The sequence below is a fragment of the Convolutriloba macropyga genome, chromosome 8 (assembly GCF_964194025.1).
Source record: "Convolutriloba macropyga chromosome 8, txConMacr16.3, whole genome shotgun sequence".
Taxonomy (NCBI): Eukaryota; Metazoa; Xenacoelomorpha; order Acoela; family Convolutidae; genus Convolutriloba; species Convolutriloba macropyga.
In genome coordinates this window covers 16,387,322-16,403,325 of record NC_134475.1, presented here as the reverse complement: position 1 = coordinate 16,403,325, position 16,004 = coordinate 16,387,322, and the positions used below count along the sequence as shown (strand labels likewise).

At 37.9% G+C, this 16,004-nt stretch overlaps 2 protein-coding genes across 6 annotated transcripts in view; one reads left to right on the top strand and one right to left on the bottom strand.

Annotated features, from left to right (window-relative positions):
• Positions 1-1,436: 1,436 nt before the first annotated feature.
• The window catches only part of LOC142344513 (BBSome complex member BBS2-like), an 89,461-nt gene continuing 74,893 nt past the window's right edge, over positions 1,437-16,004 (top strand). For all 4 annotated transcript variants that reach the window (XM_075396234.1, XM_075396233.1, XM_075396231.1 and 1 more), the window contains exons 1-2: positions 1,437-1,618; positions 1,697-1,921. In XM_075396234.1, coding sequence (XP_075252349.1) covers positions 1,499-1,618; positions 1,697-1,921 — 345 coding nt within the window. In that variant the 5' untranslated portion in view covers positions 1,437-1,498. The remainder of the gene's footprint in view (positions 1,619-1,696; positions 1,922-16,004) is intronic.
• Positions 8,927-15,716, bottom strand: LOC142344514 (uncharacterized). 2 transcript variants are annotated; one of them, XM_075396235.1, is made up of 5 exons: positions 14,601-15,716; positions 14,026-14,094; positions 13,233-13,623; positions 12,573-12,748; positions 8,927-9,715 (listed from the first exon to the last, which is right to left on the bottom strand). In XM_075396235.1, exons 1-5 carry the CDS (start codon positions 14,635-14,637, stop codon positions 9,288-9,290), a joined length of 1,101 nt encoding a protein of 366 aa, XP_075252350.1. In that variant the 5' UTR covers positions 14,638-15,716; the 3' UTR covers positions 8,927-9,287. The 2 variants fall into 2 exon arrangements, with proteins under 2 accessions (XP_075252350.1, XP_075252351.1); XM_075396236.1 differs by having other exon boundaries at positions 8,928-9,715; positions 13,239-13,623; positions 14,601-15,715.

Below are 16,004 nucleotides of genomic sequence, written 5' to 3'. Positions count from 1 at the left end.
AATGCATAGATCAGTAGTAACCCAGATGTTGCTTTTCCTAGACCTGTTGTATAATGAATTCGACGAAAAAGACAACGAAATTTTTGTACTTTACCTTGACTTCAAAAAAGCGTTCGATACAGTTCCTCACGATCTTCTGATTAACCAAGTGGAGAACCTGGGTGTAGGGGGAAATTTCTTAAAGATTGTAGCCAAATACCTATCAAATAGAAAACAATACGTGAAAGTAAATGACTCGGAATCTGAAACTGTACCAGTAACCAGTGGTGTCCCCCAAGGATCTCTCCTAGGCCCCCTACTTTTCATAATATATATAAACGATCTTCCACAACAAACATCAAAATGCTCTGCGTTTGGATACGCAGATAATTTCAAGCTTGTAACAACAAATCCAGCAAATATACAAAGTGACCTGGAAAAAATCGAAAAATGGTGCCACAACAACAAAATGCAACTCAATGAAAGGAAATGTCACATCCTACCGAATAAAGTAAACGAAAAAAACTGGCACTCCTTTATACTTAACTCTAAAACTCTCTCAAATAAAAGCGAGCAAAAAGATCTAGGTTTAATTATGGCTACTAAGTTATCATGGAAAGCGAATATAAAGAAACGTTGTAGCAAAGCCTGGAAAGCGTTTTATTTCCTAAAACGAAACATATCAAACCTTGCATCGCAAACAACAAAACTCAATGCACATGTCGGCTACGTTATACCAGTCATAAGTTATGCCTCACAAGCATGGTTCGCGAATAAGACCGAAAGCAAAGACATCGAGCGCATTCAAAGAAAAGCAACGTCGTGGATAATCAGTAACTGGGAAATTAGTTACAAGCAAAGACTGACCACACTGAAGTTGCTGCCATTGTCATATTACTTTGAATTGCATGATCTATTAATGCTCATCTCACTGCTTAAAGGATCTTACAATATAAAAATACCCATTAAAACAAACAATAATGAAGGGTTGTTAAGCACACGTCAAAACGAGCTAATAACAATTAATAAAACAAGAACAAGGAAGGCTGATGAAAACTTCTGGAAAAGAACCAGTTATTTACTAAATATAATACGAAAAGTAGGGAACGTCGATCTCGATCAAATTGATAAGAAATATTTAACAAAAATATACTGGAACTACTTCTTCAAAAGTTATTCGGAAGTCAACTTATGTTCCTGGGGCTTTCAACTGCAGCTGTGGACATTGTAACCCGGTGCAGAAGCTCAGCTCAGTCGTTATATGAAGGGTGCAAACCCATGTGGAAAGACCCACAGAAGCCTAAACTCTCTCTCATAAGTTAGCTTTGTTTTCATAGAAAAAATTTCTAGAAAAAAATGCCCCTTTTACATCTTATCCTCTCAAATGTATCTGTATTTACGTTTTAAATATATAAAATTTAAGACTCGTTGACATTATTGACTATACTTTAAGATACAATGAAATATAATGAAGTTTTCAGATGCAATGGTCTTCTATTGATAAGCAGTGAAGACAACAATGGTGTATAATGCTGCTTTCTCGTTCAAAATTAATCACAAAATTTTATCAAAATTGGTGACAATAGGAAAATTTGATGGAGAAAATTATTCAGTGGCTTGTGCAACAGTTGGTGGCAAGGTAATGTAACTGCATCGATTTCTTACAATATATTGTTGCCTCTTTTCTCATCTGATGACAGCGTTTGAATGTGTACAGGTATTTATACACACCCCCGGTGGAATTAAGAGAACTGGAAGTAGCACCGATTACTCTTCTGACGCTGCGAGTGATACGAATGTATTGAATATCAATCAGTCTATCAAGTGTCTAACAGCTGGAAAGCTTGATCCGAATGCAACGCGCGATTTCTTGTTTGTCGGGACTCAAACTCATCTGCAAGTTTACGATGTTTATGACAATGCAGATGTTTTATTCCACCAGGTAAAAATTTGTCAGTGTTTTAAATGAATTGTCTCGTCTGTGGAGCAGAATATCTCCTTTGCTGCACAGAAAGGCAATGCAACAGTTTTTGTCACCTTTGGGGGATAAATGTGGTGAAATTTAGAAGAGCATATCTCTTAAGCTTAATGAAGCCCCCCTTCAAGTTGTTTCTCTTAAACTTTTTTCTACGATTTATAAAAGGTCAATTAAAAGAAAGCGCCTCTCCTAAAAGGGTAATCGGTCAACTGGGGGCGACAAGTCAACTATATACAAACAAGTCGCAAATGAAGGAAATTGAAAAGCTACAAAAAGTTGCTACAACATGGATTTTAAATGAATGAAAAAAAAAACTATAAAAAGCGACATTCAATTTTAAAATTACCACTTCTCAGTCTCTATATTGAAATGCGTGACTTACTGTACCTTATTGCTTTGAAAGAAGGTAAATATGACGTCGGACTTCAGAAATCGATTAAAGAGATAAAGAGAACTGACAAAAATTTTTCCACCGAACAAAAATTCTGTACAACCTAGTTCTTTAAGTGTATTCAAAGTATGGGAAATCCTGATGTAAAAATACAGTGTCTAACATATTTTGGCATTATTTTTGTAATCGCTGATATGCAAATATGGAAACTGCAACAGCAATCAGAAGCTTATAAACCTCGACAACTGAATGGGCGCCAAACCCAGAAGAACGATCTTCAAATCCTATTCTACTACTGCTACTATTTATAAATCCTGACAGTAGTCAAAAATTAAAAAGCGAGAAAAGTAATCAGCATCAAAAAGCGAGAAAGGGGAACATCAGTACAAAAGAGATATGAGGATCAAAAATTAATATTAATTGTGGTCATTTTGAATCAATATTTCAAATGAATTTAATAAGAGACATCTAGGAAAACAGCCGCCCTTCCTCTACAATGGTTCCCATCGGGGGTTTACTTTTGAGCACCGGCGCATGGAACGTGCGCCACAGAGGAAGAGTATGGAGCTACGTCAAAGCGCGAAAGTTTTTTTGTGTCCTAATATAAGTAAGTAATCACGTCCAAATACGTGTCCTCTTTCTTGCCACTGATCATGGTAGCCAATCTGTATGGATTTTGATGCGGGCGGAGCAGCTCCTCCCGTACTGAAGAAGATTAGTGGACAGAAGGTGGCTCTCTTGACTTCGATCATCCCTCGCTCACATTTCAGCTTGATGAATTCGTATTTGTAGGAATTCGGTATGCTTCTGGGACAACTTTATTTAATAAGGATTAAAACATTTTCACATCAACGAACGTTCTGCTTAAACGTGAATTGAAGAAGCCGATAGCCCTTGATATCTAGTCGAATGTCGCTATCAGTAGTGGTACTTCTATCTGCTCACCTTGCAAAATGTGTATATAGGGCAATGTAGTGCGTGCGCTAGTTAAAATTTCTCCTTGGTTAGATCGAAATGATATTTTGTCAATTGAAGTGCGTTGAGCCAGAATGACGATACCTTTTCCATAGCCAACTCTGGAGAATGTGCCTCTGTTTCATTGATGACATTTTTCAACGCCAATTTTGATTGGACCTGATCCTACTTTTTCGAGTTTCTGAGGGATTTTTTCCCTAAAAGTATGCATCTACAGCTTAGTGATTCTGTAACTGCTCATATATCCGAATAGCCTTTTCATAATCGTTTCCCCTGTGTCCAGGTAGAAGAATGTTTCGGACGCCTTCTTTAACCGGAAGAGAGAAAACCTTCCAATATTTATCATTGTAAGAAGGGTGTTTCAACATTGAAGGGATGAAGTTTTCTCGATAGTTTTTGGCGTCACTCAGCAGACTGTTGGTAGTAGAATTTGGAGTAGTTCTTGCAATACAATTTAACTCTGTTGCAGTCCATCTGAAAATGATTTTTACATTTTCTGAGGGGACACCTTACTTTGTTTAGCGTGTTTGCTACGCATGCTAGATTAGATCATTATCTTTTCCACGAGATCATGATAGCTCTTATCGGAACCAATGAATGAACTCAACACGACGACCTTCAATGATATCCACATCCAGAAAATGGTCCCGAGAAAATGGTTTTTTGCTTTTGAAATTCCGCTTTTGTGGAGGGTGACATATGACTACATTGTAACCAAATGCATTGCCATGGTCATTGAGCTTATCCATTACCACCTTGTGATTCAAGGCTGAGAATTTTGATCTTAAAGCGTGTCAATGAGCAGAAGCATTGCCAAGAACCCATTGCCATAGCTATTGGATCTTTTGTATTACCGTCTTGGGACTTAATCACCTTCTTATCAATAAAATGGTCTGATGGCGTCCTCTACGATTTTCTTACAGCCATGTAAATTGATTCAGGGACAAAGCTCTCTAGTGGTTTCTAGAGCAAGTTCTCTATTTAGGCTGTTAAATGAGTTCCTGGCATCAATCAGAAGAATTGCTTCTGTGCAATCTTTAAGAAAGTGTCGACGGAGTGCACAAATAGCTTGTTCGATGCCACTTTTTCGTCCAATACAAAGCTGTACGTTTTCACCCAATAATTGGAGATCTCGTTTGGCGCATTTTACTCTACCTTTACCTATAAATCTTTTTAAGACCTCGCGATTTGGTGTTGTAGCTGTCGCACAGAGCTGCCATTTGCAGGTTTTTTGGCGGGATATAGGCGCTTACTGCCGTTTTTAACTGGTACCCTGGTTGCATTTGTATCATAATAATAGATATTTTAGTAATAGTGTGTGACTGCCTAACCACAACCTGTTTGTGGTGCGTCAACCTTTTTGCATCTACGTCATAGTGAATGAAATGCGGTCCTCGGGTTAGGGGAAAAGAAGGGGCATCGTCAACATCAGGGGAAAGGGGCAGGGATGGCGGATTATTCTCTGCAGTGTGTTCTTGTAGGACTGATGGTATTAAGTACATCAGTTTTTCTACCTCTACTGGTCTTTCCCACAGGTCAATCACTTTCAGGTCCGTGGTGTTTTAACTGCAGTTGGGTTTTAACTGCAGTTATCTTTTCCACGAGATCATGATAGCTCTTATCGGAACCAATGAATGAACTCAACACGACGACCTTCAATGATATCCACATCCAGAAAATGGTCCCGAGAAAATGGGTTTTTGCTTTTGAAATTCCGCTTTTGTGGAGTGTGACATATGACTACATTGTAACCAAATGCATTGCCATGGTCATTGAGCTTATCCATTACCACCTTGTGATTCAAGGCTGAGAATTTTGATCTTAAAGCGTGTCAATGAGCAGAAGCATTGCCAAGAACCCATTGCCATAGCTATTGGATCTTTTGTATTACCGTCTTGGGACTTAATCACCTTCTTATCAATAAAATGGTCTGATGGCGTCCTCTACGATTTTCTTACAGCCATGTAAATTGATTCAGGGACAAAGCTCTCTAGTGGTTTCTAGAGCAAGTTCTCTATTTAGGCTGTTAAATGAGTTCCTGGCATCAATCAGAAGAATTGCTTCTGTGCAATCTTTAAGAAAGTGTCGACGGAGTGCACAAATAGCTTGTTCGATGCCACTTTTTCGTCCAATACAAAGCTGTACGTTTTCACCCAATAATTGGAGATCTCGTTTGGCGCATTTTACTCTACCTTTACCTATAAATCTTTTTAAGACCTCGCGATTTGGTGTTGTAGCTGTCGCACAGAGCTGCCATTTGCAGGTTTTTTGGCGGGATATAGGCGCTTACTGCCGTTTTTAACTGGTACCCTGGTTGCATTTGTATCATAATAATAGATATTTTAGTAATAGTGTGTGACTGCCTAACCACAACCTGTTTGTGGTGCGTCAACCTTTTTGCATCTACGTCATAGTGAATGAAATGCGGTCCTCGGGTTAGGGGAAAAGAAGGGGCATCGTCAACATCAGGGGAAAGGGGCAGGGATGGCGGATTATTCTCTGCAGTGTGTTCTTGTAGGACTGATGGTATTAAGTACATCAGTTTTTCTACCTCTACTGGTCTTTCCCACAGGTCAATCACTTTCAGGTCCGTGGTGTTTTAACTGCAGTTGGGTTTTAACTGCAGTTATCTTTTCCACGAGATCATGATAGCTCTTATCGGAACCAATGAATGAACTCAACACGACGACCTTCAATGATATCCACATCCAGAAAATGGTCCCGAGAAAATGGGTTTTTGCTTTTGAAATTCCGCTTTTGTGGAGTGTGACATATGACTACATTGTAACCAAATGCATTGCCATGGTCATTGAGCTTATCCATTACCACCTTGTGATTCAAGGCTGAGAATTTTGATCTTAAAGCGTGTCAATGAGCAGAAGCATTGCCAAGAACCCATTGCCATAGCTATTGGATCTTTTGTATTACCGTCTTGGGACTTAATCACCTTCTTATCAATAAAATGGTCTGATGGCGTCCTCTACGATTTTCTTACAGCCATGTAAATTGATTCAGGGACAAAGCTCTCTAGTGGTTTCTAGAGCAAGTTCTCTATTTAGGCTGTTAAATGAGTTCCTGGCATCAATCAGAAGAATTGCTTCTGTGCAATCTTTAAGAAAGTGTCGACGGAGTGCACAAATAGCTTGTTCGATGCCACTTTTTCGTCCAATACAAAGCTGTACGTTTTCACCCAATAATTGGAGATCTCGTTTGGCGCATTTTACTCTACCTTTACCTATAAATCTTTTTAAGACCTCGCGATTTGGTGTTGTTGTAGCTGTCGCACAGAGCTGCAATTTGCAGGTTTTTTGGCGGGATATAGGCGCTTACTGCCGTTTTTAACTGGTACCCTGGTTGCATTTGTATCATAATAATAGATATTTTAGTAATAGTGTGTGACTGCCTAACCACAACCTGTTTGTGGTGCGTCAACCTTTTTGCATCTACGGCATAGTGAATGAAATGCGGTCCTCGGGTTAGGGGAAAAGAAGGGGCATCGTCAACATCAGGGGAAAGGGGCAGGGATGGCGGATTATTCTCTGCAGTGTGTGCTTGTAGGACTGATGGTATTAAGTACATCAGTTTTTCTACCTCTACTGGTCTTTCCCACAGGTCAATCACTTTCAGGTCCGTGGTGTTTTAACTGCAGTTGGGTTTACGTCTTGTGGTGCTAGGTCACTTTTGGGACAGTTGTTGTGAAAATTGTCAGAGATCCTACTCAAGTAAGAGTTTAGCAGGGGGCAGTATTGAGTTCTTTGTGCTAATCGGAAACGTGCAAGTTGTGGTGGCAGCGCTTTTTCTGCTCTTTGGCGGAAGTGTACCTAGTTGCTTGCCGTCTATGTTCAATTGAGTTTGGACCGTGTGTCGGTGGATACTTTTGAGCGCATTTTTGTTATCTTCGCGATTTAATTGCTCTTTATTGTTTGTGGCTTGTTTCACGCGGTCCATATAAGTATCATATATTGTCGGTCTCAAGTGACGAATACTGGTTGAAGAGGGTGTTCTATGATCAGCAAGCTAATTCTGATAACCGCCGTCTAGCAATTGCTCTGCTGACATTTCTGTGTGTGCTTTAACAGGCGGAAGTTTACCTTCAAGGTGTAAGTCATTTTTACACAGCCAGTAATTGTGTGAATAGCAATGATTTTTTTTGCGTTTGCTGGTGGTTCCAGGTTGTGTTGCTGATTGTAGAAGCCCAAATGGCAGCACCGTATTTCGGGCTGCTTCGACCTATAGCTTTATAGTTTAATAATTGATTTCTTGTATCCTACGTAACTAGACAAAGATGGTATGTAGGTGTTCAATTTGATGTTATTACCACCTGCGGTGAGTGCTATGGCATGTACTTCTAGGTGTTTGTCAGAAGTCTTAAGTTGGAGTTCTCGAAACAGAATTGTGTCCTTAAAGATAAAAGTTACCCCTCCGCCTTTGCCTCTTTCTTCAGGCCTGTTTTCTTGGATTATGCAGTACCCAGGTGGGCGTTTGAAGTGATTTTTTCTTGAGGTGTAGGTCTCCTGGATGGCAGCTATTTGAATGTTATTTTTCTGCAAGAGATGTCGAGTCAATGATGCTGTGTAATTTTTTTGAGAGCATTACATTGCAGTTGAAGAATGTGAGGTGTGTTGTCGTGAGTGGGGAAACTTTGCCTTGATTTTGCTTCTATTGTCTTGCACGAAGAGCAGTGCATTACCCATGCTCCGCGGCCGCACCACACGCCGTATTGATTCCGGTTGCTACGGTGACAAAACCACAATTTGTTGGGCCGGAGTTTGTTTCAATGCCGCCGAGGATGAGAAGCAGGGCAAATATGTGTTTCTCAGTCATTATGCATACTAGGGACAAGAGAGACTGAGCATGCCTGATACCGTCGCAAAAACCCTTTTCTCACCGTCTGTGTACACTGTATGGATCCTGGGACCGTTTATCCGCTCGTAGTTCTGCCGCGTAGAGGCTCGTTACTTGAGAACCTCGCCAACGCCCGGGCATTTATCGAGTGCAATTAGACGACAAATGTTATGTGAATTGAAGAAATCTAGTTCTTTGGTGGTAATTTTGATTGCAAGTTAAGACAAGGATTTGCAGAAAGTTTGAGGAGGATCTCTATGATGTCAATCGTCTCCATTCCTCTGCATCAAGACCTGGGCCATGGCTGCCATTTGTTTTTATTTTGGCACTGCTCTTTTCAGATCCTTTCATTTTTTTCAAACACAGAAGGATGGAACTGTTAATCTAGATTTTTCAGATTGGTTACGACCTGTTTTTGTACGATGGAACTTCCGAGTTTTTCCTGGTGAGCTTTTACAGTCAAATAGTTTTTAGTTGTCACGTAACTTGTAACGTGTCCCTCGACCGGTAATACAGGACTTTTAGCAACAGGAGCTCTCAAACTATTACTGTGTATTGATACTGCCAAACTAACTATTTATTCCTTTAGGTGAAAAATTTTGTTATCGAATATATATTGAATTTGACGGGGGTGAGAGTTCGAGTAAACAGTTCCTTTTTATGGTTAAGTTAAGTTAATCAAATGACATCCCAACGGCAGTTCCATTAATGCAGAAAACCTATCCTTAGCATTCCTATCAGTATATAGAGAAAATCTTTTTGCATTCTCTATCAGTATATAGAGAAAATGAAAGTTTTTGCATCCCAAAAATTGCTTTTGAGGAGCTAAATGTAAAAAAGGTTGTTTAAGAATATTTTATTATAAAAATTAATTTAGTGTCAAAGTCAGTTAACAGAACGGATAATGATTGCTCATGCTGAAATCTAAACTAAGCTGTATTTAATCTAGTTTTTTTTCAAAAATTTTTGGTGCTGTAATTTCATTGTACAAAAATATAGATTATTGGTAAATAAAATAAGTATAGAATTGAAATAGATTCCTTCGGCTGTTTTGCCGAATAACCATTTTCGGCAATTACTCATTGTTTGTGTGCTAAAAATTAATTTAGTTTGTTGCATCTAAATTTCCTCGTTTGGATTGTTGTGTCGTGCCGTTATAAAGTTTTCCTCCCACCTTTCAATGCTGTTTATTGCATTTACTCTTGTCAATCCCAATTGCCACTCATGCGCATTCGGTCCAAATTCGTATTTGTGTTTCCTATTCACCCGGACCATTACCCGTGTCTTGTAGCAATGTCGCAAGGCTCTTAAAATACTCTCGTATTTGATTCCGGTTTCTGGATTGCGAGCTCTGCTGGGTTGTTGGCGCCCTCCTCTCGATTCAACAGTGTTTTTGTAACTATTATAAAGCTTCGTTAGTTCGCGCTCGTTGTGGATTTTGAACAGACCTCGCTCTCGGTCTTCCCAACTCACAACGTGTTCATATTTGTGAGGCTTCAGGAGCAAGTGTAGGATCCATTCCCACAATTTGGCCGAGTTTAAGTTTCCTGAAATAACCGCTTATGTTTACAACGAATCAAAACATGGTTTTTTTTTATTTTCAAAAGACACAACCTAAAATTGAGGCTTAACTTTAACTTAACTGAAAATAGTTTTTGTGTTGATAAAAACTAGCTTGTGTTTGCAAAATGATAAAAGTTTTTGTTTGCATTTAAAAAAGAATCCAGCTTGTCTTTTATTTTAATCTTGCCCTTTTTGGCCCTGTTTGGTTTATCTCTGCACTACTTCGTTCGCGATTGCTTTTTGATTTCTTGCGTAATCTAAATTGTTCTCGTAATCGAAGTTGAAGTAGCTGTTCAAATTGCTTTTGATTTTAATTAGCTTTTCAAATTGTGCATAATAATTGGCGGAAGTTTAACTGTCAAGAGTCAAATCAAAATTATTACCGATTTAATTTCATAATTTAATGTAAATCTATGAAATGGTTCAGACAGAATAACTCCTATTAATTGTTCTCAAACAAAGTTTGTTGTTATTACATTAGTCCTATGGTCTTTTTTATGCAATTTTGCGCTTGACCAATTTTCTGTCTGACCTTTTTGACTTTGCGCCCTAAAAAACGAGATAAAGAGGTAGCGCCCAGAGGGCATTAAGTGGCTGCGCAGCTCTCTTACAGCCTTACTAGTCTCAAAGTATGCGATTCACAGAAACTGTCACCCCCGTCCATCTTCCTACAACCCGGCGATCCCCCCCCCCCCCCCCCCCCCCCCCCACCTCGTCCAGCTCTGCCACTACCATACCCCCGTTACATGACCTCACCCCCCAATCGCTTGACCGCTTATACCCACCTGATGCCTCCCAAAGTCCCAGCTGGCTACTACCGAAGCGCACCGGTGGCCAGTCGTTTGAAAGCAATTCGCTCGACTTTAGTCGGTTATGTTTCCTTTTTGTCTGTTCTGAACCGCATATGCATAGATGAACCATATTTATGATCTCAGCTTTAAAGAAGTTTCAAAATGTTCAAAGTATATCATTATCGCGTCGATTTATTTTTGTAGCAAGGCCAAAATTTACCTCAAATTGTTCATTTGACATGCTTGAATTGCTCATAACTAATTATAACAAGAGGTCAGTGATAACAACTAGTTGATATTCAACTGGTTATTACAAGAGGTTATAAATTTTGACAATGTTTTTCTGTTCTCGTGACCAATAACAATGTTGATTGACCCAATCAGTATCGAATTTCGGTCTATATTTTGAATAAATGGGCGTTGAAATTTGTTGTGAACATTGGATGAGTCATTTGTTTGTTCAAGGGCAGCTATGTTGAAATTAAGTTGAATTTATACATCAAGTCATCTCTGTTGCTAGTTAAACAAACAACTATCTCGATTGACCCTTGTACTTGACTGGATTGGTGAAGTATCACGTCACAGATCAGATGCTATTTCTGAGAAATAGGTATATAAAGTTAGTGTTTTGTCTTTATTATTTTCAAACATTGATTATGAAAAAATTGATTTTAAATCATTTGACAAAAAGCTGATTATTCCTCTAATTGGAGCCGACGCAGCTCACGCAATTAGAATTTTAAATTACATAACGGAAAATAGAAACATAGAAAATTCGCGGAGTGCTGTTGTAATGAATCAAATGTATCTCATTTATGTTCCTCCTGTACAGTGTTTTTTTTTTTTGGGGGGGGGGGGGGGGGGGCAAATTGCCGTTAGATGTGACAGGAGACGATAATAGAATAAAACAATAGATGAAATTGGCTAGGTGTGTTCATATTTGTTGCTTTGAAGACACTTGGAACCATATTATTAAGTGACAATTAGTTATTTTGTTCTCGCTGATATTGTTTATTATAAAAAAAACTTGATTTAGCATTATAAAATTGAAATGCATTTCTTACGAAATGTGCAAGGTCGCCGGACTTTAGTTGTTTTAACTGTACGAACTGAATTTTTAAATTTTTATTCTTGAACACATGGTGAATCAAACATAATTAAACTGAGGCGTGATTATTTTTTGTGCTGAATTTTGAGTTTCTTTTCGTTGAAATGTGCTGCTTATAAATTGACGTCATTTTGATTTGATGCGTGAAAGGTCAAAATGCCTTTCTGTAATTCTGAAGCAATTTTACCGTTGAGCACATCAAAATTAATAATGTATGAAGAAATGCGATTTTATATCACTATACCAATGGCATTGTGTAAAATTGCTCAAGAAGAACAGAAAGGCTTGATAAAAGTTAACTGAGCGATTGAAAAGAGGCTTTTCAGAGAATACCTAGAAAGAATATGGCTTATTTAAGTTTAACGCTGTTTTCTGACCTCCAAGCATATCTCTTTGAACAAATACTTCTATAATATTTCATTTCCCACCATTATTTTTTTTTTCATAAAATGCCTATGTGAGCACAGACTGGTGCAATTTTTACATTGATCTTGATAACGGTGCACTGTACACTGGATGGGACTAATCAGTAAGCACAACAAATAGCATCTATCAATAATAAGACTACAAAATTTCCAATGTATAAGGTCATTTTCTATCTCAGCTAGCACACCCATTCTCAATGCAAAAACAAGCATTGGTTTGATCGCACAAGTTTTGCTCTCAGGATGTTTGTCGGGAAGGAAGGTGGGTCATTTTCATTTTTGAGAAATGCACTAAGGTACCGTTCATAACTCGGCTATTCAGGCCCACGTGCCTGTCAAATTGTCTTCCTAAATTTGAATGACTATTGTTTAAAATATTCAAAACTTTTAGGATTGGCGACCATTTTACTGGCCAGGGCCGGGGTGAGTGAGGATGTGGGTGTTTTTGGGTGGTTGAAAAGGGGAGAGAAGGAGGAGGGGTGGCAGTTAAATTAAAATAGCACTTCAGTATACTTACTGCGACGGGGACTGTTGATTGTTCTGACTGCTGTGGTCGTATGTTGACGGTTAGGAGATGCATTGATAGAATCTGGACTAGAGCACTCAGAGCTCGGTTGTTCCCACTCGTCTGTTTGAGCATCATATATCGCCTCCATATCTTCCTCGCTATGAGACACCACTGTTTCGTCAGTTCTATAAATTATTTGCTAAATTGTTTTTACTTCAAATGGCTAGAATATGGCTTAAGTTTATTACAGTCTTTGACCGCTGAGCCTATGGGCAGTTTTCGAATGTTTTTTTTTGTATGATATGCCCTCTTGTAATTGAAACTTTTATCTTGTATTGACCCGAATTTTTTTATCAGTATGCAGAAAAGTGCTAACTGTTGGAACAACGGTTATTGTTGCTGATGAAATTCTTGATGATTTTTACCAAATATTGGTGGTACTTTTATCGGATCGTGCAGATTGCAGCGGATCAGGAAACAAAACGGTTTCGCTTTTGAAGTCGACTAGTTTACGGTCATGATTTTTGCCACTCGTGTAAGATGTCAAAGCAATGCACTCATAAATAAAGTCATAAATGACATTCTGTCAATCTCAGAAGATTTTCAAATCAAGATTTGCATATTTTGCTATTAACTTTTGAAACAATTTGGAAATAGAAATGCTTTAACCTGTACCCTGATTCGGGGCTATCAGCTGTACTGCTCGTTCCGGTGAAACTACTATTACATGGGCTGTTGGCGTTTGATGGACCAGCTGAAGCAATGTCAGATTGAAAAAATTGCTCCTTCATTGAGTTGCTCCTCACAAACTCTGACATCAGAACTTCACTAGGAGTGAAAAACTGAGCTGGCGATGAGAAACTGGACGAAAAATGGGGTTCTAAATTTTTGTAAATTGCTGGTTTTTGATCGAAACTTTGTTGGAAGCTGTTTTCGACAGCTGGTTTGGTGGGGTTGCGTAGGAGCTCTATTTCGGCACTTTCCTGGTGTGTTAGATTTGGAATTTTGGTGGGATCGACCAACAAATGCGCAAAAGCCACCTCCAAGTTCGTGTTAGTGTCTAAAACAGTTGCACAGTTTTATAAATTCAAAATTTGCTCCCTTAAAAGTTGTCGTAATGATTCGTCGCCATGAAATCAAAACAAATGGACAGGAATATGTTGATCATTATCTTCTTCAGAAAGTGTAAATAGTCCAGTTTTAACACAGTTGTATTAGAAGTTTTACAATGAATTATTTATTGACAAGTTCAAAATTAAATTTTCAAATCAAAATGTCAAGATTTTGGGTACTGAAATCTGAAAATAAAGCCTAAACTCTTTCTGATTGATTGTGCCTTTGATTAATAAAAACTTAGTTGTTTCTGTTCTGTGTAGTTGTAAGCCGTTAAGGTTTTTTAATGTCTTAGGTGAAAACAAAGTCGGTGTTTTTGTGTGTTGGACAGATGTTGGTTGTAACATACCATAAAGGTCTTGTTTTGTTATTTCGAGATGTGTTTGCTCGTCGTCATCTTTGAACAATCTTTCGTTCTCTGAAATAGAAAGGCAATCGATATTTTATTGCAGCCTCCATTCCAAATTGGTTTTCAATTTTAGACAGCTTTTGTATAATTTATCTTGTGAGATATATAATTAAAAGTGAGCTCATAGCATTCAAATCTAACCACTAATTATTAATGGGACTTAATTTGCAAAGAATCCTGATATAATAGGTTTTAACGGTGAAAAATATTGGGTTCTGTACTGTTGGCTTCTTTAAAAAACTGTTGTTTTACAGTTCTGAATGTATAACTGCAATACCTTATATTAAGTGGCACTTTATTTTGAACAAAACCTTATTTTGTATCAGTCGCTTTCTTACATATTCTTGTAGAAGTTATGATAAAACTGCTTACAATACGAAGGTTTTGAATTTTTCTGAGTTAGGTTTAAATTTTCTTGCAACGTCAATATTGTGAGGTATTTTTTAAAGAATTATTCACAATTAAATCTTCTAGGAATTAAAACTTAAAATTTTCATTTATGAATTAGGTCTTACCTGGCGAATTGCTACAAATGCTCCATGGCTCTGACATATTTCTGACTTAATATTTCAGAAAATTTTGTCAGTAATTCGGTTTTACGGCTGAGTCGAGTTTTCTCGATGTTTTGCAATTTTTGATTTTTCTCAAATTTTATCGCAAACTGCTTTCGGACCAGACCAGCTGATTCGTAAAAACTGTTTTCAAGAATGAAACGAGCTTTGATAGTTTGTAACTTGTAGTAGACGACTATGTTAGCTGAGCTTTGTCGTTTGATTTAATGAGATGGGTTTGTTCAAATTTAGTTATTTGTAATCTGTGTTCTATCGGTATATCGTTTGTCTGCAGCGGTTCTGTCGACATTTGCTCGGCTGCAGAACTTAAGCAACAGAGACGACTTAAATCCGATTTTGATTGTAATGAATCATTTGCAGCTTCGTGCAAACGTCAACACTCAACAACAATTGAAGTATGCATCATCGATTGCAAACCAGTCCGAATCGTGGTTTTAAATTAGTTAATTACTTTATTGGACAAAAAGACTTACTATCGTCTATGATGACATCAAATTTACTACTGTTACTATTTTATACGAGAAAGTATAAGCACTGACGTACTCGCACTGTACGTCTTTCAAACATCGATTTTTAATAAAATGCAAATTTTATCCAGCAAAAACTTTTAAGTAACTATTTAATTTTGATTATTGTGCCTGTTTGTATTCGCTCAAAGTTTAAATATGCATAATTTTCGGAGATTACAAGGGGTGTACATTTGGCCAATTTTCATTATTATTTTCAATTTTGTAGCTCTCAAAGGCTAAAAGTGAACAAACAATGGTTCAAACTGCGTGCCGACCTCATGGTTAAAATCAGAACTAAAAAATGAAGAATCTATATTTGAAACTCAGTTATGATTCATAACTTAGTAAGCTAAGTAGTCTTCAAAGTATAGGCCTCTTGAAGATAGGACTAAATCATTACAAGAGTTATAATTGCTGAATAAACAGCTTTCTGCAGCAAAATGGGACAATTTACAAAGATTGAGATCAACGTAAACATACCGCTGTTTCGGTCAATTGAAAGTGACGTCAAACTAGTGACGAATAGCGGAAACAAATTATATCGAAATCTTCTTGAATTAGGGACATCAAAAGGGAAAGGAATTCTTGTACATCAAGATGTGTAGTCGCGAAAGCTGTTAAATGAGTGAAAAACTTCAACGTGAAAAGCTATTTGCTTCAATCAGATTTTAAAACTTTTGATCAAATTCTCAATTCACTCCATGCTACCTACCCTTCATAAGTGATAAATTTCTACCGCCCCAAACGAAATTCAGTGAAGACCTTGTTCACGACGTGATGCGTCTCTGCATTCAGCCTTCCTTAGCATTTTGAGCTTTTATGAGCTGGAAGGTTTAAA